At 44.6% G+C, this 22850-nt stretch overlaps 1 protein-coding gene across 7 annotated transcripts in view; it reads right to left on the bottom strand.

Moving 5' to 3' along the window:
- nek3 (NIMA related kinase 3) overlaps positions 1-22850 on the bottom strand; it is an 85540-nt gene that overhangs the window by 6841 nt on the left and 55849 nt on the right. For all 7 annotated transcript variants that reach the window (XR_004203220.1, XR_004203219.1, XR_004203221.1 and 4 more), the window contains 3 exons: positions 22665-22764; positions 20574-20759; positions 1541-1651 (listed from right to left, as the gene is read on the bottom strand). Coding sequence is in view for 4 of the 7 variants with exons in the window: in XM_031791286.1 (XP_031647146.1) it covers positions 1541-1651; positions 20574-20759; positions 22665-22764 (397 nt within the window). In the remaining 3 variants the exon portion in view is untranslated. The remainder of the gene's footprint in view (positions 1-1540; positions 1652-20573; positions 20760-22664; positions 22765-22850) is intronic.

Genomic DNA, 22850 nt, shown 5'->3' with positions numbered 1-22850 from the left:
AGGTTCTGAAAGCGGGACCTACCTTGTGTGTGCATGGAGTAGGTTCTGAAAGCGGGACCTACCTTCTGTGTGCATGGAGTAGGTTCTGAAAGCGGGACCTACCTTCTGTGTGCATGGAGTAGGTTCTGAAAGCGGGACCTACCTTCTGTGTGCATGGAGTAGGTTCTGAAAGCGGGACCTACCTTCTGTGTGCATGGATAGGTTCTGAAAGCGGGACCTACCTTCTGTGTGCATGGAGTAGGTTCTGAAAGCGGGACCTACCTTCTGTGTGCATGGAGTAGGTTCTGAAAGCGGGACCTACCTTCTGTGTGCATGGAGTAGGTTCTGAAAGTGGGACCTACCTTCTGTGTGCATGGAGTAGGTTCTGAAAGCGGGACCTACCTTCTGTGTGCATGGAGTAGGTTCTGAAAGTGGGACCTACCTTCTGTGTGCATGGAGTAGGTTCTGAAAGCGGGACCTACCTTCTGTGTGTATGGAGTAGGTTCTGAAAGCGGGACCTACCTTCTGTGTGTATGGAGTAGGTTCTGAAAGCGGGACCTACCTTCTGTGTGTATGAGTAGGTTCTGAAAGCGGGACCTACCTTCTGTGTGTATGGAGTAGGTTCTGAAAGCGGGACCTACCTTCTGTGTGTATGGAGTAGGTTCTGAAAGCGGGACCTACCTTCTGTGTGTATGGAGTAGGTTCTGAAAGCGGGACCTACCTTCTGTGTGTATGGAGTAGGTTCTGAAAGCGGGACCTACCTTCTGTGTGTATGAGTAGGTTCTGAAAGCGGGACCTACCTTCTGTGTGTATGGAGTAGGTTCTGAAAGCGGGACCTACCTTCTGTGTGTATGGAGTAGGTTCTGAAAGCGGGACCTACCTTGTGTGTGCATGGAGTAGGTTCTGAAAGCGGGACCTACCTTCTGTGTGCATGGAGTAGGTTCTGAAAGCGGGGACCTACCTTCTGTGTGCATGGAGTAGGTTCTGAAAGCGGGACCTACCTTCTGTGTGCATGGAGTAGGTTCTGAAAGCGGGACCTACCTTCTGTGTGCATGGAGTAGGTTCTGAAAGCGGGACCTAACTTCTGTGTGTATGGAGTAGGTTCTGAAAGCGGGACCTACCTTCTGTGTGTATGGAGTAGGTTCTGAAAGCGGGACCTACCTTCTGTGTGTATGGAGTAGGTTCTGAAAGCGGGACCTACCTTCTGTGTGTATGGAGTAGGTTCTGAAAGCGGGACCTACCTTCTGTGTGTATGGAGTAGGTTCTGAAAGCGGGACCTACCTTCTGTGTGCTGGTAGTTGGTTCTGAAAGCGGGACCTACCTTCTGTGTGTATGGAGTAGGTTCTGAAAGCGGGACCTACCTTCTGTGTGTATGGAGTAGGTTCTGAAAGCGGGACCTACCTTCTGTGTGCTGGTAGTAGGTTCTGAAAGCGGGACCTACCTTCTGTGTGTATGGAGTAGGTTCTGAAAGCGGGACCTACCTTCTGTGTGCTGGTAGTAGGTTCTGAAAGCGGGACCTACCTTCTGTGTGCATGGAGTAGGTTCTGAAAGCGGGACCTACCTTCTGTGTGTATGGAGTAGGTTCTGAAAGCGGTGCTGAGCTGGGCTTTCTCTAACAGTCTCAGTAGCTTCTCTGGTGGACTCCTGTCCCATCGTCTCCGCTCTCTGTTCTCTACAGAATTAATGGAAATATTGACGGTTTAATTGAATTTAAAATACGTTTTATTTTATAGAATAGTGGAAATCTGAGGGCAGATTGTAGGACTCAAAAGTTCGTGGACGCTTTAGTGACTCAAAACATCACTTCTCAAAATGTTTATTGCAAATATATACGGTGGGTGTTCACTCTACGTTGTTTGAGTGTACCTGGATATCCTGTGACGTTTGTACGACGACAACGTCACTTCCTCGTATGTTTCAGCGAGAGTACCTATCTAGGGGTGTGTAAAGCATTGTTTCAGTACCTATCTAGGGGTGTGTCAAGCATTGTTTCAGTACCTATCTAGGGGTGTGTCAAGCATTGTTTCAGTACCTATCTAGGGGTGTGTCAAGCATTGTTTCAGTACTTATCTAGGGGTGTGTCAAGCATTGTTTCAGTACCTATCTAGGGGTGTGTCAAGCATTGTTTCAGTACCTATCTAGGGGTGTGTCAAGCATTGTTTCAGTACCTGAATAGGGGTGTGTCAAGCATTGTTTCAGTACCTATCTAGGGGTGTGTCACGCATTGTTTCAGTACCTATCTAGGGGTGTGTCAAGCATTGTTTCAGTACCTATCTAGGGGTGTGTCAAGCATTGTTTCAGTACCTATCTAGGGGTGTGTCAAGCATTGTTTCAGTACCTATCTAGGGGTGTGTCACGCATTGTTTCAGTACCTATCTAGGGGTGTGTCAAGCATTGTTTCAGTACCTATCTAGGGGTGTGTCAAGCATTGTTTCAGTACCTATCTAGGGGTGTGTCAAGCATGGTTTCAGTACCTGAATAGGGGTGTGTCAATCATTGTTTCAGTACCTATCTAGGGGTGTGTCAAGCATTGTTTCAGTACCTATCTAGGGGTGTGTCAAGCATTGTTTCAGTACCTATCTAGGGGTGTGTCAAGCATTGTTTCAGTACCTATCTAGGGGTGTGTCAAGCATGTTCCAGTACCTATCTAGGGGTGTGTCAAGCATTGTTTCAGTACCTATCTGGGGGTGTGTCAAGCATTGTTTCAGTACCCATCTAGGGGTGTGTCAAGTATTGTTTCAGTACCTATCTAGGGGTGTGTCAAGCATTGTTTCAGTACCTGAATAGGGGTGTGTCAAGCATTGTTTCAGTACCTATCTAGGGGTGCGTCAAGCATTGGTTTCAGTACCTATCTAGGGGTGTGTCAAGCATTGTTTCAGTACCTATCTAGGGGTGTGTCAAGCATAGTTTCAGTACCTGAATAGGGGTGTGTCAAGCATTGTTTCAGTACCTGAATAGGGGTGTGTCAAGCATTGTTTCAGTACCTATCTAGGGGTGTGTCAAGCATTGTTTCAGTACCTGAATAGGGGTGTGTCAAGCATTGTTTCAGTACCTGAATAGGGGTGTGTCAAGCATTGTTTCAGTACCTATCTAGGGGTGCGTCAAGCATTGTTTCAGTACCTATCTAGGGGCGTGTCATGCATAGTTTCAGTACCTATCTAGGGGTGTGTCAAGCATTGTTTCAGTACCTATCTAGGGGCGTGTCATGCATAGTTTCAGTACCTATCTAGGGGTGTGTCAAGCATTGTTTCAGTACCTATCTAGGGGTGTGTCAAGCATTGTTTCAGTACCTATCTAGGGGTGTGTCAAGCATTGTGTCAGTACCTATCTAGGGGTGTGCCAAGCATTGTTTCAGTACCTATCTAGGGGTGTGTCAAGCATTGTTTCAGAACCTGAATAGGGGTGTGTCAAGCATGGTTTCAGTACCTATCTAGGGGTGTTTCAAGCATTGTTTCAGTACCTATCTAGGGGTGTGTCAAGCATTGTTTTAGTACCTATCTAGGGGCGTGCCAAGCATTGTTTCAGTACCTATCTAGGGGCGTGTCAAGCATTGTTTGAGTACCTATCTAGGGGCATGTCATGCATAGTTTCAGTACCTATCTAGGTGTGTGTCAAGCATTGTTTCAGTACCTATCTAGGGGTGTGTCAAGCATTGTTTCAGTACCTATCTAGGGGTGTGTCAAGCATTGTTTCAGTACCTGAATAGGGGTGTGTCAAGCATTGTTTCAGTACCTATGTAAGGGTGTTTCATGCATTTTTTCAGTACCTGAATAGGGGTGTGTCAAGCATTGTTTCAGTACCTATGTAGGGGTGTGTCAAGCATTGTTTCAGTACCTATCTAGGGGTGTGTCAAGCATTGTTTCAGTACCTATCTAGGGGTGTGTCAAGCATTGTTTCAGTACCTATCTAGGGGTGTGTCAAGCATTGTTTCAGTACCTATCTAGGGGTGTGTCAAGCATTGTTTCAGTACCTATCTAGGGGTGTGTCAAGCATTGTTTCAGTACCTGAATAGGGGTGTGTAAAGCATTGTTTCAGTGAGAGGGCCTATCTTGGGGTGTGTCAAGCATAGTTTCAGTACCTGAATAGGGGTGTGTCAAGCATTGTTTCAGTACCTGAATAGGGGTGTGTCAAGCATTGTTTCAGTACCTATATAGGGGTGTGTCAAGCATTTTTTCAGTACCTGAATAGGGGTGTGTCAAGCATTGTTTCAGTACCTATGTAGGGGTGTGTCAAGCATTGTTTCAGTACCTATCTAGGGGTGTGTCAAGCATTGTTTCAGTACCTATCTAGGGGTGTGTCAAGCATTGTTTCAGTACCTATCTAGGGGTGTGTCAAGCATTGTTTCGGTACCTATCTAGGGGTGTGTCAAGCATTGTTTCAGTACCTATCTAGGGGTGTGTCAAGCATTGTTTCAGTACCTATCTAGGGGTGTGTCAAGCATTGTTTCAGTACCTGAATAGGGGTGTGTCAAGCATTGTTTCAGTACCTATCTAGGGGTGCGTCAAGCATTGTTTCAGTACCTATCTAGGGGTGTGTCAAGCATTGTTTCAGTACCTATCTAGGGGTGTGTCAAGCATTGTTTCAGCACCTATCTAGGGGTGTGTCAAGCATTGTTTCAGTACCTGAATAGGGGTGTGTCAAGCATTGTTTCAGTACCTGAATAGGGGTGTGTCAAGCATTGTTTCAGTACCTGAATAGGGGTGTGTCAAGCATTGTTTCAGTACCTATCTAGGGGTGTGTCAAGCATTGTTTCAGTACCTGAATAGGGGTGTGTCAAGCATTGTTTCAGTACCTGAATAGGGGTGTGTCAAGCATTGTTTCAGTGCCTATCTAGGGGTGCGTCAAGCATTGTTTCAGTACCTATCTAGGGGTGTGTCAAGCATGGTTTCAGTACCTATCTAGGGGTGTGTCAAGCATTGTTTCAGTACCTATCTAGGGGTGTGCCAAGCATTGTTTTAGTACCTATCTAGGGGCGTGTCAAGCATTGTTTGAGTACCTATCTAGGGGCGTGTCATGCATAGTTTCAGTACCTATCTAGGTGTGTTGTCAAGCATTGTTTCAGTACCTATCTAGGGGTGTGTCAAGCATTGTTTCAGTACCTATCTAGGGGTGTGTCAAGCATTGTTTCAGTACCTATCTAGGGGTGTGTCAAGCATTGTTTCAGTACCTATCTAGGAGTGTGTCAAGCATTGTTTCAGTACCTGAATAGGGGTGTGTCAATCATTGTTTCAGTACCTGAATAGGGGTGTGTCAAGCATTGTTTCAGTACCTGAATAGGGGTGTGTCAAGCATTGTTTCAGTACCTGAATAGGGGTGTGTAAAGCATTGTTTCAGTGAGAGGGCCTATCTTGGGGTGTGTCAAGCATAGTTTCAGTACCTGAATAGGGGTGTGTCAAGCATTGTTTCAGTACCTATCTAGGGGTGTGTCAAGCATTGTTTCAGTACCTGAATAGGGGTGTGTCAAGCATTGTTTCAGTACCTATGTAGGGGTGTGTCAAGCATTTTTCAGTACCTGAATAGGGGTGTGTCAAGCATTGTTTCAGTACCTATGTAGGGGTGTGTCAAGCATTGTTTCAGTACCTATCTAGGGGTGTGTCAAGCATTGTTTCAGTACCTATCTAGGGGTGTGTCAAGCATTGTTTCAGTACCTATCTAGGGGTGTGTCAAGCATTGTTTCGGTACCTATCTAGGGGTGTGTCAAGCATTGTTTCAGTACCTATCTAGGGGTGTGTCAAGCATTGTTTGAGTACCTATCTAGGGGTGTGTCAAGCATTGTTTCAGTACCTATCTAGGGGTGTGTCAAGCATTGTTTCAGTACCTGAATAGGGGTGTGTCAAGCATTGTTTCAGTACCTATCTAGGGGTGCGTCAAGCATTGTTTCAGTACCTATCTAGGGGTGTGTCAAGCATTGTTTCAGTACCTATCTAGGGGTGTGTCAAGCATTGTTTCAGTACCTATCTAGGGGTGTGTCAAGCATTGTTTCAGTACCTGAATAGGGGTGTGTCAAGCATTGTTTCAGTACCTGAATAGGGGTGTGTCAAGCATTGTTTCAGTACCTATCTAGGGGTGTGTCAAGCATTGTTTCAGTACCTGAATAGGGGTGTGTCAAGCATTGTTTCAGTACCTGAATAGGGGTGTGTCAAGCATTGTTTCAGTGCCTATCTAGGGGTGCGTCAAGCATTGTTTCAGTACCTATCTAGGGGCGTGTCATGCATAGTTTCAGTACCTATCTAGGGGTGTGTCAAGCATAGTTTCAGTACCTATCTAGGGGTGTGTCAAGCATTGTTTCAGTACCTATCTAGGGGTGTGTCAAGCATAGTTTCAGTACCTGAATAGGGGTGTGTCAAGCATTGTTTCAGTACCTATCTAGGGGTGTGTCAAGCATGGTTTCAGTACCTATCTAGGGGTGTGTCAATCATTGTTTCAGTAACTATCTAGGGGTGTGTCAAGCATAGTTTCAGTACCTGAATAGGGGTGTGTCAAGCATTGTTTCAGTACCTGAATAGGGGTGTGTCAAGCATGGTTTCAGTACCTATCTAGGGGTGTGTCAAGCATTGTTTCAGTACCTGAATAGGGGTTGTGTCAAGCATTGTTTCAGTACCTGAATAGGGGTGTGTCAAGCATTGTTTCAGTACCTATCTAGGGGTGCGTCAAGCATTGTTTCAGTACCTATCTAGGGGCGTGTCATGCATAGTTTCAGTACCTATCTAGGGGTGTGTCAAGCATTGTTTCAGTACCTATCTAGGGGCGTGTCATGCATAGTTTCAGTACCTATCTAGGGGTGTGTCAAGCATTGTTTCAGTACCTATCTAGGGGTGTGTCAAGCATTGTTTCAGTACCTGAATAGGGGTGTGTCAAGCATTGTTTCAGTACCTATGTAGGGGTGTGTCAAGCATTTTTTCAGTACCTGAATAGGGGTGTGTCAAGCATTGTTTCAGTACCTATGTAGGGGTGTGTCAAGCATTGTTTCAGTACCTATCTAGGGGTGTGTCAAGCATTGTTTCAGTACCTATCTAGGGGTGTGTCAAGCATTGTTTCAGTACCTATCTAGGGGTGTGTCAAGCATTGTTTCGGTACCTATCTAGGGGTGTGTCAAGCATTGTTTTCAGTACCTATCTAGGGGTGTGTCAAGCATTGTTTCAGTACCTATCTAGGGGTGTGTCAAGCATTGTTTTCAGTACCTGAATAGGGTGTGTCAAGCATTGTTTCAGTACCTATCTAGGGGTGCGTCAAGCATTGTTTCAGTACTATCTAGGGGTGTGTCAAGCATTGTTTCAGTACCTATCTAGGGTGTGTCAAGCATTGTTTCAGCACCTATCTAGGGGTGTGTCAAGCATTGTTTCAGTACCTGAATAGGGGGTGTGTCAAGCATTGTTTCAGTACCTGAATAGGGGTGTGTCCAGCATTGTTTCAGTACCTGAATAGGGGTGTGGTCAAGCATTGTTTCAGTACCTATCTAGGGTGTGTCAAGCATTGTTTCAGTAACCTAATAGGGGTGTGTCAAGCATTGTTTCAGTACCTGAATAGGGGTGTGGTCAAGCATTGTTTCAGTGCCTATCTAGGGGTGCGTCAAGCATTGTTTTCAGTACCTATCTAGGGGTGTGTCAAGCATGGTTTCAGTACCTATCTAGGGGTGTGTCAAGCATTGTTTCAGTACCTATCTAGGGGTGTGCCAAGCATTGTTTTAGTACCTATCTAGGGGCGTGTCAAGCATTGTTTGAGTACCTATCTAGGGGCGTGTCATGCATAGTTTCAGTACCTATCTAGGTGTGTGTCAAGCATTGTTTCAGTACCTATCTAGGGGTGTGTCAAGCATTGTTTCAGTACCTATCTAGGGTGTGTCAAGCATTGTTTCAGTACCTAGTCTAGGGTGTGGTCAAGCATTGTTTCAGTACCTATCTAGGAGTGTGTCAGCAGTGTTTCAGTACCTGAATAGGGGTGTGTCAATCATTGTTTCAGTACCTATCTAGGGGTGTGTCAAGCATTGTTTCAGTAACTGAATAGGGGTGTGTCAGCATTGTTTCAGTACCTATGTAGGGTGTGTTCAAGCATTTTTTCAGTACCTGAATAGGGGTGTGTCAAGCATTGTTTACCTATTAGGGGGTGGGTACCTATAGGGGTGTGTCAAGCATTGTTTCAGTACCTATCTAGGGGTGTGTCAAGCATTGTTTCAGTACCTATCTAGGGGTGTGTCAAGCATTGTTTCAGTACCTATCTAGGGGTGTGTCAAGCATTGTTTCAGTACCTATCTAGGGGTGTGTCAAGCATTGTTTCAGTACCTATCTAGGGGTGTGTCAAGCATTGTTTCAGTACCTATCTAGGGGTGTGTCAAGCATTGTTTCAGTACCTATCTAGGGGTGTGTCAAGCATTGTTTCAGTACCTATCTAGGGGTGTGTCAAGCATTGTTTCAGTACCTATCTAGGGGTGTGTCAAGCATTGTTTCAGTACCTATCTAGGGGTGTGTCAAGCATTGTTTCAGTACCTATCTAGGTGTGTGTCAAGCATTGTTTCAGTACCTATCTAGGGGTGTGTCAAGCATTGTTTCAGTACCTATCTAGGGGTGTGTCAAGCATTGTTTCAGTACCTATCTAGGGGTGTGTCAAGCATTGTTTCAGTTCAGTACCTATCTAGGGTGTGTCAAGCATTGTTTCAGTACCTATAGGGGTGTGTCAAGCATTGTTTCAGTACCTAATCTAGGGGTGTGTCAAGCATTGTTTCATACCTATCTAGGGGTGGTGTCAAGCATTGTTTCAGTACCTATCTAGGGGTGTGTCAAGCATTGTTTCAGTACCTATCTAGGGGTGTGTCAAGCATTGTTTCAGTACCTATCTAGGGTGTGTCAAGCATTGTTTCAGTACCTATCTAGGGGTGTGTCAAGCAGTGTTTCAGTACCTGAATAGGGGTGGTCAAGCATTGTTTCAGTACCTATCTAGGGGTGTGTCAAGCATTGTTTCAGTACCTGAATAGGGGTGTGTCAAGCATTGTTTCAGTACCTGAATAGGGGTGTGTCAAGCATTGTTTCAGTACTATCTAGGGGTGTGTCAAGATTGTTCAGTACCTGACTAGGGGTGTGTCAAGCATGTTTTCAGTGCCTATCTAGCGGGTGCGTCAAGCATTGTTCAGTACCTATCTAGGGGTGTGTCAAACATTTGTTTCAGTTACCTATCTAGGGGTGTGTCCAAGCATTGTTTCAGTACCCTATTCTAGGGGTGTGCCAAGCATTGTTTTAGTACCTATCTAGTGGCGCGTGTCAACATTGTTTGTTAGTACCTATCTAGGGGCGTGTCATGCATAGTTTCAGTACCTATCTAGGTTGATGTGTCCAAGCATTTGTTTCAGTACCTATCTAGGGGTGTGTTCAAGCATTGTTTCAGTACCTATCTAGGGGGACTGTGTCAAGCATGGTTTCATACCAATCTTAGGGGTGTGTCAAGCATGTTTCCCAGTACCTATCTAGGAGTGGTGTCAAGCCAATTGGTTTCCCAGTACCTGAATAGGGGTGTTGTCAATCATTGTTTCAGTACCTATCTAGGGGTGTGTCAAGCATGTTTCAGTAAACTGAATAGGTGGTGTGTCAAGCATTGTTTCAGTACCTATGTAGGGGTGTTTCAAGCATTTTTTCAGTACCTGAATAGGGGGTGTGTCAAGCATTGTTTCAGTACCTATTAGGGGTGTGTCAAGAATTGTTTTCAGTACCTATCTAGGGGTGTGTCAAGCATTGTTTCAGTACCTATCTAGGGTGTGTCAAGCATTGTTTCAGTACCTATCTAGGGCGTGTCAAGCATATTGTTTCAGTACCTATCTAGGGGGTGTAAAGCATTGTTTCAGTACCTATCTAGGGCGTGTGTCAAGCATTGTTTCAGTACCTATCTAGGGGTGTGTCAAGCATTGTTTCAGTACCTGAATAGGGTGTGTAAAGCATTGTTTCAGGGAGAGGGCTATCTGGGGTGTGTCAAGCATAGTTTCAGTACCTGAATAGGGGTGTGTCAAGCATTGTTTCAGTACCTATCTAGGGGTGTGTCAAGCATTGTTTCAGTACCTGAATAGGGGTGTGTCAAGCATTGTTTCAGTACCTATTAGGGTGTGTCAAGCAATTTTCATTCAGTACCTGAATAGGGGTGTGTCAGCATTGTTTCAGTACCTATGTAGGGGTGGTGTCAAGCATTGTTTCAGTACCTATCTAGGGGGTGTGTCAAGCATTGTTTCAGTACTACTCTAGGGGTGTGTCAAGCATTGTTTCAGGTACATATCTAGGGGTGTGTCAAGCATTGTTTCGGTACCTATCTAGGGGTGTGTCAAGCATTGGTTCAGTACCTGAATAGGGGTGTGTCAAGCATTGTTTCGTACCTGAATAGGGGTGTGTCAAGCATGGTTCAGTACCCTGAATAGGGGTGTGGTCAAGCATTGTTTCAGTACCTATCTAGGGGTGTGTCAAGCATTGTTTCAGTACCTGGAATAGGGTGTGTCAAGCATTGTTTCAGTACCTGAATAGGGGTGTGTCAAGCATTGTTTCAGTGCCTATCTAGGGGTGCGTCAAGCATTTTTTCAGTACCTGAATAGGGGTGTGTCAAGCATTGTTTCAGTACCTATCTAGGGGTGTGCCAAGCATTGTTTTAGTACCTATCTAGGGGCGTGTCAAGCATTGTTTGAGTACCTATCTAGGGGCGTGTCATGCATAGTTTCAGTACCTATCTAGGTGTGTGTCAAGCATTGTTTCAGTACCTATCTAGGGGTGTGTCAAGCATTGTTTCAGTACCTATCTAGGGGTGTGTCAAGCATTGTTTCAGTACCTATCTAGGGGTGTGTCAAGCATTGTTTCAGTACCTATCTAGGAGTGTGTCAAGCATTGTTCAGTACCTGAATAGGGGTGTGTCAATCATTGTTTCAGTACCTATCTAGGGGTGTGTCAAGCATTGTTTCAGTAACTGAATAGGGGTGTGTCAAGCATTGTTTCAGTACCTATGTAGGGGTGTTTCAAGCATTTTTTCAGTACCTGAATAGGGGTGTGTCAAGCATTGTTTCAGTACCTATGTAGGGGTGTGTCAAGCATTGTTTCAGTACCTATCTAGGGGTGTGTCAAGCATTGTTTCAGTACCTATCTAGGGGTGTGTCAAGCATTGTTTCAGTACCTATCTAGGGGTGTGTCAAGCATTGTTTCAGTACCTATCTAGGGGTGTGTAAAGCATTGTTTCAGTACCTATCTAGGGTGTGTCAAGCATTGTTTCAGTACCTATCTAGGGGTGTGTCAAGCATTGTTTCAGTACCTGAATAGGGGTGTGTAAAGCATTGTTTCAGTGAGAGGGCCTATCTTGGGGTGTGTCAAGCATAGTTTCAGTACCTGAATAGGGGTGTGTCAAGCATTGTTTCAGTACCTATCTAGGGGTGTGTCAAGCATTGTTTCAGTACCTGAAATAGGGGTGTGTCAAGCATTGTTTCAGTACCTATGTAGGGGTGTGTCAAGCATTTTTTCAGTACCTGAATAGGGGTGGGTCAAGCATTGTTTCAGTACCTATGTAGGGGTGTGTCAAGCATTGTTTCAGTACCTATCTAGGGGTGTGTCAAGCATTGTTTCAGTACCTATCTAGGGGTGTGTCAAGCATTGTTTCAGTACATATCTAGGGGTGTGTCAAGCATTGTTTCGGTACCTATCTAGGGGTGTGTCAAGCATTGTTTCAGTACCTATCTAGGGGTGTGTCAAGCATTGTTTCAGTACCTATCTAGGGGTGTGTCAAGCATTGTTTCAGTACCTATCTAGGGGTGTGTCAAGCATTGTTTCAGTACCTGAATAGGGGTGTGTCAAGCATTGTTTCAGTACCTATCTAGGGGTGCGTCAAGCATTGTTTCAGTACCTATCTATGGGTGTGTCAAGCATTGTTTCAGTACCTATCTAGGGGTGTGTCAAGCATTGTTTCAGTACCTATCTAGGGGTGTGTCAAGCATTGTTTCAGTACTAGAATAGGGGTGTGTCAAGCATTGTTTCAGTACCTGAATAGGGGTGTGTCAAGCATTGTTTCAGTACCTATCTAGGGGTGTGTCAAGCATTGTTTCAGTACCTGAATAGGGGTGTGTCAAGCATTGTTTCAGTACCTGAATAGGGGTGTGTCAAGCATTGTTTCAGTACCTATCTAGGGGTGTGTCAAGCATTGTTTCAGTACCTATCTAGGGGTGTGTCAAGCATTGTTTCAGTACCTATCTAGGGGTTGTGTCAAGCATTGTTTCAGTACCTATCTAGGAGTGTGTCAAGCATTGTTTCAGTACCTGAATAGGGGTGTGTCAATCATTGTTTCAGTACCTATCTAGGGGTGTGTCAAGCATTGTTTCAGTAACTGAATAGGGGTGTGTCAAGCATTGTTTCAGTACCTATGTAGGGGTGTTTCAAGCATTTTTTCAGTACCTGAATAGGGGTGTGTCAAGCATTGTTTCAGTACCTATGTAGGGGTGTGTCAAGCATTGTTTCAGTACCTATCTAGGGGTGTGTCAAGCATTGTTTCAGTACCTATCTAGGGGTGTGTCAAGCATTGTTTCAGTACCTATCTAGGGGTGTGTCAAGCATTGTTTCAGTACCTATCTAGGGGTGTGTAAAGCATTGTTTCAGTACCTATCTAGGGGTGTGTCAAGCATTGTTTCAGTACCTATCTAGGGGTGTGTCAAGCATTGTTTCAGTACCTGAATAGGGGTGTGTAAAGCATTGTTTCAGTGAGAGGGCCTATCTTGGGGTGTGTCAAGCATAGTTTCAGTACCTGAATAGGGGTGTGTCAAGCATTGTTTCAGTACCTATCTAGGGGTGTGTCAAGCATTGTTTCAGTACCTGAATAGGGGTGTGTCAAGCATTGTTTCAGTACCTATGTAGGGGTGTGTCAAGCATTTTTTCAGTACCTGAATAGGGGTGTGTCAAGCATTGTTTCAGTACCTATGTAGGGGTGTGTCAAGCATTGTTTCAGTACCTATCTAGGGGTGTGTCAAGCATTGTTTCAGTACCTATCTAGGGGTGTGTCAAGCATTGTTTCAGTACCTATCTAGGGGTGTGTCAAGCATTGTTTCGGTACCTATCTAGGGGTGTGTCAAGCATTGTTTCAGTACCTATCTAGGGGTGTGTCAAGCATTGTTTCAGTACCTATCTAGGGGTGTGTCAAGCATTGTTTCAGTACCTGAATAGGGGTGTGTCAAGCATTGTTTCAGACCTATCTAGGGGTGCGTCAAGCATTGTTTCAGTACCTATCTAGGGGTGTGTCAAGCATTGTTTCAGTACCTATCTAGGGGTGTGTCAAGCATTGTTTCAGTACCTATCTAGGGGTGTGTCAAGCATTGTTTCAGTACCTGAATAGGGGTGTGTCAAGCATTGTTTCAGTACCTGAATAGGGGTGTGTCAAGCATTGTTTCAGTACCTATCTAGGGGTGTGTCAAGCATTGTTTCAGTACCTGAATAGGGGTGTGTCAAGCATTGTTTCAGTACCTGAATAGGGGTGTGTCAAGCATTGTTTCAGTGCCTATCTAGGGGTGCGTCAAGCATTGTTTCAGTACCTATCTAGGGGCGTGTCATGCATAGTTTCAGTACCTATCTAGGGGTGTGTCAAGCATAGTTTCAGTACCTGAATAGGGGTGTGTCAAGCATTGTTTCAGTACCTATCTAGGGGTGTGTCAAGCATGGTTTCAGTACCTATCTAGGGGTGTGTCAATCATTGTTTCAGTAACTATCTAGGGGTGTGTCAAGCATAGTTTCAGTACCTGAATAGGGGTGTGTCAAGCATTGTTTCAGTACCTGAATAGGGGTGTGTCAAGCATGGTTTCAGTACCTATCTAGGGGTGTTTCAAGCATTGTTTCAGTACCTATCTAGGGGCGTGTCAAGCATTGTTTTAGTACCTATCTAGGGGCGTGCCAAGCATTGTTTCAGTACCTATCTAGGGGCGTGTCAAGCATTGTTTGAGTACCTATCTAGGGGCATGTCATGCATAGTTTCAGTACCTATCTAGGTGTGTGTCAAGCATTGTTTCAGTACCTATCTAGGGGTGTGTCAAGCATTGTTTCAGTACCTATCTAGGGGTGTGTCAAGCATTGTTTCAGTACCTATCTAGGGGTGTGTCAAGCATTGTTTCAGTACCTATCTAGGAGTGTGTCAAGCATTGTTTCAGTACCTATCTAGGGGTGTGTCAAGCATTGTTTCAGTACCTATCTAGGGGTGTGTCAAGCATTGTTTCAGTACCTGAATAGGGGTGTGTCAAGCATTGTTTCAGTACCTATCTAGGGGTGCGTCAAGCATTGTTTCAGTACCTATCTAGGGGTGTGTCAAGCATTGTTTCAGTACCTATCTAGGGGTGTGTCAAGCATTGTTTCAGCACCTATCTAGGGGTGTGTCAAGCATTGTTTCAGTACCTGAATAGGGGTGTGTCAAGCATTGTTTCAGTACCTGAATAGGGGTGTGTCAAGCATTGTTTCAGTACCTGAATAGGGGTGTGTCAAGCATTGTTTCAGTACCTATCTAGGGGTGTGTCAAGCATTGTTTCAGTACCTGAATAGGGGTGTGTCAAGCATTGTTTCAGTACCTGAATAGGGGTGTGTCAAGCATTGTTTCAGTGCCTATCTAGGGGGTGCGTCAAGCATTGTTTCAGTACCTATCTAGGGGTGTGTCAAGCATGGTTTCAGTACCTATCTAGGGGTGTGTCAAGCATTGTTTCAGTACCTATCTAGGGGTGTGCCAAGCATTGTTTTAGTACCTATCTAGGGGCGTGTCAAGCATTGTTTGAGTACCTATCTAGGGGCGTGTCATGCATAGTTTCAGTACCTATCTAGGTGTGTGTCAAGCATTGTTTCAGTACCTATCTAGGGGTGTGTCAAGCATTGTTTCAGTACCTATCTAGGGGTGTGTCAAGCATTGTTTCAGTACCTATCTAGGGGTGTGTCAAGCATTGTTTCAGTACCTATCTAGGAGTGTGTCAAGCATTGTTTCAGTACCTGAATAGGGGTGTGTCAATCATTGTTTCAGTACCTATCTAGGGGTGTGTCAAGCATTGTTTCAGTAACTGAATAGGGGTGTGTCAAGCATTGTTTCAGTACCTATGTAGGGGTGTTTCAAGCATTTTTTCAGTACCTGAATAGGGGTGTGTCAAGCATTGTTTCAGTACCTATGTAGGGGTGTGTCAAGAATTGTTTCAGTACCTATCTAGGGGTGTGTCAAGCATTGTTTCAGTACCTATCTAGGGGTGTGTCAAGCATTGTTTCAGTACCTATCTAGGGGTGTGTCAAGCATTGTTTCAGTACCTATCTAGGGGTGTGTAAAGCATTGTTTCAGTACCTATCTAGGGGTGTGTCAAGCATTGTTTCAGTACCTATCTAGGGGTGTGTCAAGCATTGTTTCAGTACCTGAATAGGGGTGTGTAAAGCATTGTTTCAGTGAGAGGGCCTATCTTGGGGTGTGTCAAGCATAGTTTCAGTACCTGAATAGGGGTGTGTCAAGCATTGTTTCAGTACCTATCTAGGGGTGTGTCAAGCATTGTTTCAGTACCTGAATAGGGGTGTGTCAAGCATTGTTTCAGTACCTATGTAGGGGTGTGTCAAGCATTTTTTCAGTACCTGAATAGGGGTGTGTCAAGCATTGTTTCAGTACCTATGTAGGGGTGTGTCAAGCATTGTTTCAGTACCTATCTAGGGGTGTGTCAAGCATTGTTTCAGTACCTATCTAGGGGTGTGTCAAGCATTGTTTCAGTACATATCTAGGGGTGTGTCAAGCATTGTTTCGGTACCTATCTAGGGGTGTGTCAAGCATTGTTTCAGTACCTGAATAGGGGTGTGTCAAGCATTGTTTCAGTACCTGAATAGGGGTGTGTCAAGCATTGTTTCAGTACCTGAATAGGGGTGTGTCAAGCATTGTTTCAGTACCTATCTAGGGGTGTGTCAAGCATTGTTTCAGTACCTGAATAGGGGTGTGTCAAGCATTGTTTCAGTACCTGAATAGGGGTGTGTCAAGCATTGTTTCAGTGCCTATCTAGGGGTGCGTCAAGCATTTTTTCAGTACCTGAATAGGGGTGTGTCAAGCATTGTTTCAGTACCTATCTAGGGGTGTGCCAAGCATTGTTTTAGTACCTATCTAGGGGCGTGTCAAGCATTGTTTGAGTACCTATCTAGGGGCGTGTCATGCAGTTTCAGTACCTATCTAGGTGTGTGTCAAGCATTGTTTCAGTACCTATCTAGGGGTGTGTCAAGCATTGTTTCAGTACCTATCTAGGGGTGTGTCAAGCATTGTTTCAGTACCTATCTAGGGGTGTGTCAAGCATTGTTTCAGTACCTATCTAGGAGTGTGTCAAGCATTGTTTCAGTACCTGAATAGGGGTGTGTCAATCATTGTTTCAGTACCTATCTAGGGGTGTGTCAAGCATTGTTTCAGTAACTGAATAGGGGTGTGTCAAGCATTGTTTCAGTACCTATGTAGGGGTGTTTCAAGCATTTTTTCAGTACCTGAATAGGGGTGTGTCAAGCATTGTTTCAGTACCTATGTAGGGGTGTGTCAAGCATTGTTTCAGTACCTATCTAGGGGTGTGTCAAGCATTGTTTCAGTACCTATCTAGGGGTGTGTCAAGCATTGTTTCAGTACCTATCTAGGGGTGTGTCAAGCATTGTTTCAGTACCTATCTAGGGGTGTGTAAAGCATTGTTTCAGTACCTATCTAGGGGTGTGTCAAGCATTGTTTCAGTACCTATCTAGGGGTGTGTCAAGCATTGTTTCAGTACCTGAATAGGGGTGTGTAAAGCATTGTTTCAGTGAGAGGGCCTATCTTGGGGTGTGTCAAGCATAGTTTCAGTACCTGAATAGGGGTGTGTCAAGCATTGTTTCAGTACCTATCTAGGGGTGTGTCAAGCATTGTTTCAGTACCTGAATAGGGGTGTGTCAAGCATTGTTTCAGTACCTATGTAGGGGTGTGTCAAGCATTTTTTCAGTACCTGAATAGGGGTGGGTCAAGCATTGTTTCAGTACCTATGTAGGGGTGTGTCAAGCATTGTTTCAGTACCTATCTAGGGGTGTGTCAAGCATTGTTTCAGTACCTATCTAGGGGTGTGTCAAGCATTGTTTCAGTACATATCTAGGGGTGTGTCAAGCATTGTTTCGGTACCTATCTAGGGGTGTGTCAAGCATTGTTTCAGTACCTATCTAGGGGTGTGTCAAGCATTGTTTCAGTACCTATCTAGGGGTGTGTCAAGCATTGTTTCAGTACCTATCTAGGGGTGTGTCAAGCATTGTTTCAGTACCTGAATAGGGGTGTGTCAAGCATTGTTTCAGTACCTATCTAGGGGTGCGTCAAGCATTGTTTCAGTACCTATCTATGGGTGTGTCAAGCATTGTTTCAGTACCTATCTAGGGGTGTGTCAAGCATTGTTTCAGTACCTATCTAGGGGTGTGTCAAGCATTGTTTCAGTACTAGAATAGGGGTGTGTCAAGCATTGTTTCAGTACCTGAATAGGGGTGTGTCAAGCATTGTTTCAGTACCTATCTAGGGGTGTGTCAAGCATTGTTTCAGTACCTGAATAGGGGTGTGTCAAGCATTGTTTCAGTACCTGAATAGGGGTGTGTCAAGCATTGTTTCAGTGCCTATCTAGGGGTGCGTCAAGCATTGTTTCAGTACCTATCTAGGGGCGTGTCATGCATAGTTTCAGTACCTATCTAGGGGTGTGTCAAGCATAGTTTCAGTACCTATCTAGGGGTGTGTCAAGCATTGTTTCAGTACCTATCTAGGGGTGTGTCAAGCATAGTTTCAGTACCTGAATAGGGGTGTGTCAAGCATTGTTTCAGTACCTATCTAGGGGTGTGTCAAGCATGGTTTCAGTACCTATCTAGGGGTGTGTCAATCATTGTTTCAGTAACTATCTAGGGGTGTGTCAAGCATAGTTTCAGTACCTGAATAGGGGTGTGTCAAGCATTGTTTCAGTACCTGAATAGGGGTGTGTCAAGCATGGTTTCAGTACCTATCTAGGGGTGTGTCAAGCATTGTTTCAGTACCTGAATAGGGGTGTGTCAAGCATTGTTTCAGTACCTGAATAGGGGTGTGTCAAGCATTGTTTCAGTACCTATCTAGGGGTGCGTCAAGCATTGTTTCAGTACCTATCTAGGGGCATGTCATGCATAGTTTCAGTACCTATCTAGGGGTGTGTCAAGCATTGTTTCAGTACCTATCTAGGGGCGTGTCATGCATAGTTTCAGTACCTATCTAGGGGTGTGTCAAGCATTGTTTCAGTACCTATCTAGGGGTGTGTCAAGCATTGTTTCAGTACCTGAATAGGGGTGTGTCAAGCATTGTGTCAGTACCTATCTAGGGGTGTGCCAAGCATTGTTTCAGTACCTATCTAGGGGTGTGTCAAGCATTGTTTCAGTACCTATCTAGGGGTGTGTCAAGCATTGTTTCAGTACCTGAATAGGGGTGTGTCAAGCATGGTTTCAGTACCTATCTAGGGGTGTTTCAAGCATTGTTTCAGTACCTATCTAGGGGTGTGTCAAGCATTGTTTTAGTACCTATCTAGGGGCGTGCCAAGCATTGTTTCAGTACCTATCTAGGGGCGTGTCAAGCATTGTTTGAGTACCTATCTAGGGGCATGTCATGCATAGTTTCAGTACCTATCTAGGTGTGTGTCAAGCATTGTTTCAGTACCTATCTAGGGGTGTGTCAAGCATTGTTTCAGTACCTATCTAGGGGTGTGTCAAGCATTGTTTCAGTACCTATCTAGGGGTGTGTCAAGCATTGTTTCAGTACCTATCTAGGAGTGTGTCAAGCATTGTTTCAGTACCTGAATAGGGGTGTGTCAATCATTGTTTCAGTACCTATCTAGGGGTGTGTCAAGCATTGTTTCAGTACCTGAATAGGGGTGTGTCAAGCATTGTTTCAGTACCTATGTAGGGGTGTTTCAAGCATTTTTTCAGTACCTGAATAGGGGTGTGTAAAGCATTGTTTCAGTGAGAGGGCCTATCTTGGGGTGTGTCAAGCATAGTTTCAGTACCTGAATAGGGGTGTGTCAAGCATTGTTTCAGTACCTGAATAGGGGTGTGTCAAGCATTGTTTCAGTACCTATGTAGGGGTGTGTCAAGCATTTTTTCAGTACCTGAATAGGGGTGTGTCAAGCATTGTTTCAGTACCTATGTAGGGGTGTGTCAAGCATTGTTTCAGTACCTATCTAGGGGTGTGTCAAGCATTGTTTCAGTACCTATCTAGGGGTGTGTCAAGCATTGTTTCAGTACCTATCTAGGGGTGTGTCAAGCATTGTTTCGGTACCTATCTAGGGGTGTGTCAAGCATTGTTTCAGTACCTATCTAGGGGTGTGTCAAGCATTGTTTCAGTACCTATCTAGGGGTGTGTCAAGCATTGTTTCAGTACCTGAATAGGGGTGTGTCAAGCATTGTTTCAGTACCTATCTAGGGGTGCGTCAAGCATTGTTTCAGTACCTATCTAGGGGTGTGTCAAGCATTGTTTCAGTACCTATCTAGGGGTGTGTCAAGCATTGTTTCAGTACCTATCTAGGGGTGTGTCAAGCATTGTTTCAGTACCTGAATAGGGGTGTGTCAAGCATTGTTTCAGTACCTGAATAGGGGTGTGTCAAGCATTGTTTCAGTACCTATCTAGGGGTGTGTCAAGCATTGTTTCAGTACCTGAATAGGGGTGTGTCAAGCAGTTTCAGTACCTGAATAGGGGTGTGTCAAGCATTGTTTCAGTGCCTATCTAGGGGTGCGTCAAGCATTGTTTCAGTACCTATCTAGGGGCGTGTCATGCATAGTTTCAGTACCTATCTAGGGGTGTGTCAAGCATTGTTTCAGTACCTATCTAGGTGTGTGTCAAGCATTGTTTCAGTACCTATCTAGGGGTGTGTCAAGCATTGTTTCAGTACCTATCTAGGGGTGTGTCAAGCATTGTTTCAGTACCTATCTAGGGGTGTGTCAAGCATTGTTTCAGTACCTATCTAGGAGTGTGTCAAGCATTGTTTCAGTACCTGAATAGGGGTGTGTCAATCATTGTTTCAGTACCTATCTAGGGGTGTGTCAAGCATTGTTTCAGTACCTGAATAGGGGTGTGTCAAGCATTGTTTCAGTACCTATGTAGGGGTGTGTCAAGCATTGTTTCAGTACCTGAATAGGGGTGTGTCAAGCATTGTTTCAGTACCTATGTAGGGGTGTGTCAAGCATTGTTTCAGTACCTATCTAGGGGTGTGTCAAGCATTGTTTCAGTACCTATCTAGGGGTGTGTCACGCATTGTTTCAGTACCTATCTAGGAGTGTGTCAAGTATTGTTTCAGTACCTGAATAGGGGTGTGTCAAGCATTGTTTCAGTACCTATGTAGGGGTGTGTCAAGCATTGTTTCAGTACCTGAATAGGGGTGTGTCAAGCATTGTTTCAGTACCTATGTAGGGGTGTGTCAAGCATTGTTTCAGTACCTATCTAGGGGTGTGTAAAGCATTGTTTCAGTGAGAGGGCCTATCTTGGGGTTTGTCAAGCATAGTTTCAGTACCTATCTAGGGGTGTGTCAAGCATTGTTTCAGTACCTATCTAGGGGTGTGTCAAGCATTGTTTCAGTACCCATCTAGGGGTGTGCCTGGCCTGTCTCAGTGAGAGTACCTGCATACCTGAATGTGTCTGGCCTGTGGTTGCCAGACTCCCAGAGGAGAGGAGGTCTGTGTTAGCCAACACCTGTAGAGCTGTGTCTGAGGGGCCTGGGGCCCACTGTCTACGAGGGCCACAATGCTCTCTACTGGTGCTGCTCTCAGCAGGGGCCTCAGCAGGGGCCTCAGGGGCCACACAGATCTCCAGACCTGTATGAAGACATGATCAAACACGTTCAACTTCCTTACATTATATACAAACACACACAGTGGTGGCCAAAAGTTGAGAATGACACAAATATTAATTTTCACAAAGTCTGCTGCCTCGGTGTTTTTAGATATTTTTTGTCAGATGTAATTATACTTCAGTATTCCATAGTAACAAGTATTTCATAAGTGTCAAAGGCTTTTATTGACAATTACATGAAGTTGATGCAAAGAGTCAATATTTGCAGTGTTGACCCTTCTTTTTCAAGACCTCTGCAATCCGCCCTGGCATGCTGTCAATTAACTTCTGGGCCTCATCCTGACTGATGGCAGCCCATTCTTGCATAATCAATGCTTGGAGTTTGTCAGAATTTGCGGGTTTTTGTTTGTCCACCCGCCTCTTGAGGATTGACCACAAGTTCTCAATGGGATTAAGGTCTGGGGAGTTTCCTGGCCATGGACCCAAAATATCGATGTTTTGTTCCCCGAGCCACTTAGTTATCACTTTTGCCTTATGGCAAGGTGCTCCATCATGTTGGAAAAGGCATTGTTCGTTACCAAACTGTTTCTTCTCCTGACAAGCTTTTTTCCAGATGCCCCAAACAATCGGAAAGGGGATTCATCAGAGAAAATGACTTTACCCCAGTCCTCAGCAGTCAATCTCTGTACCTTTTGCAGAATATCAATCTGTCCCTGATGTTTTTCCTGGAGAGAAGTGGCTTCTTTGCTGCCCTTCTTGACACCAGGCCATCCTCCAAAAGTCTTCACCTCACTGTATGTACAAATGCACTCACACCTGCCTGCTGCCATTCCTGAGCAAGCTCTGTACTGGTGGTGCCCCGATCCCACAGCTGAATCAACTTGAGGAGAAGGTCCTGGCGCTTGCTGGATTTTCTTGGGCGCCCTGAAGTCTTCCTCACAACAATTGAACCGCTCTCCTTGAAGTTCTTGATTATCCGATAAATGGTTGATTTAGGTGCAATCTTACTGGCAGCAATATCCTTGCCTGTGAAGCCCTTTTTGTGCAAAGCAATGATGACGGCACGTGTTTCCTTGCAGGTAACCATGGTTGACAGAAGAAGAACAATGATTCCAAGCACCACCCTCCTTTCGAAGCTTCCAGTCTGTTATTCAAACTCAATCAGCATGCCAGAGTGATCTCCAGCCTTGTCCTCGTCAACACTCACACCTGTGTTAATGAGAGAATCACTGATGTCAGCTGGTCCTTTTGTGGCAGGCTGAAATACAGTGGAAATGTTTTTGGGGGGATTCAGTTCATTTGCATGGCAAAGAGGGACTTTGTAATTAATTGCAATTCATCTGATCACTCTTCATAACATTCTGGAGTATATGCAAATTGCCATCATACAAACTGAGGCAGCAGACTTTGTGAAAATTAATATTTGTGTCATTCTCAAATCTTTTGGCCACGACTGTATGTATATATAGAATGTTTTTCACACTACATTCTCATATGTTTCAGTGAGCCTATCTAGGGGTGTGTCTGGCATATTAATTTAAAAAAAAAAATTCACACAAGGACACTTTTACCATGAGAGGCTTAAAGGACTAGTCCTACATGGAGAGACAGGATGGATTAAAATGTTTAGTTTAATTCAAATGAATCTCACAGAAACACAGTAATTAGGTTAGGTTATGACTGTTATTACCACTCTACCGTGTAATATATTGTACATATGTTGTAGTTTGTGTATATATTTATATACACACACACTGTAAAATAAAGTATTACCATATTTGGTATGTAAAGAATAACAGGTTGTAAATTTATGATAAATTATGTTTAATTTCCTACTCAACCTGCTCTTCTTCACACTAGGACCCTGCAGTTCAATCTCACTACGAAAATAAATAACACATCTGACTGGGTCTTAATCGTCTCCTTACCCTCCAGGGTAGAGCCTGTGATGAGGGTCTTCTGCCCCAGGAGTGAGGCGACCTTCTCCCCCTCCTCTCTCCTCCATCTCCCTGTTCTCCTCTCCGACTCCTACAGATCCAGAAAGCAACACGAAGAATCAGAAACATACTACCAGCTACCGGATGGAGACGAACAGAGGCAGACAGAGACAGAGA

Source organism: Oncorhynchus kisutch, linkage group LG15 (assembly GCF_002021735.2).
Source record: "Oncorhynchus kisutch isolate 150728-3 linkage group LG15, Okis_V2, whole genome shotgun sequence".
In the NCBI taxonomy this organism is placed as follows: domain Eukaryota; kingdom Metazoa; phylum Chordata; class Actinopteri; order Salmoniformes; family Salmonidae; genus Oncorhynchus; species Oncorhynchus kisutch.
Note: the sequence above shows the minus strand (reverse complement) of the source record. Positions and strands in the feature narration are given on the sequence as shown.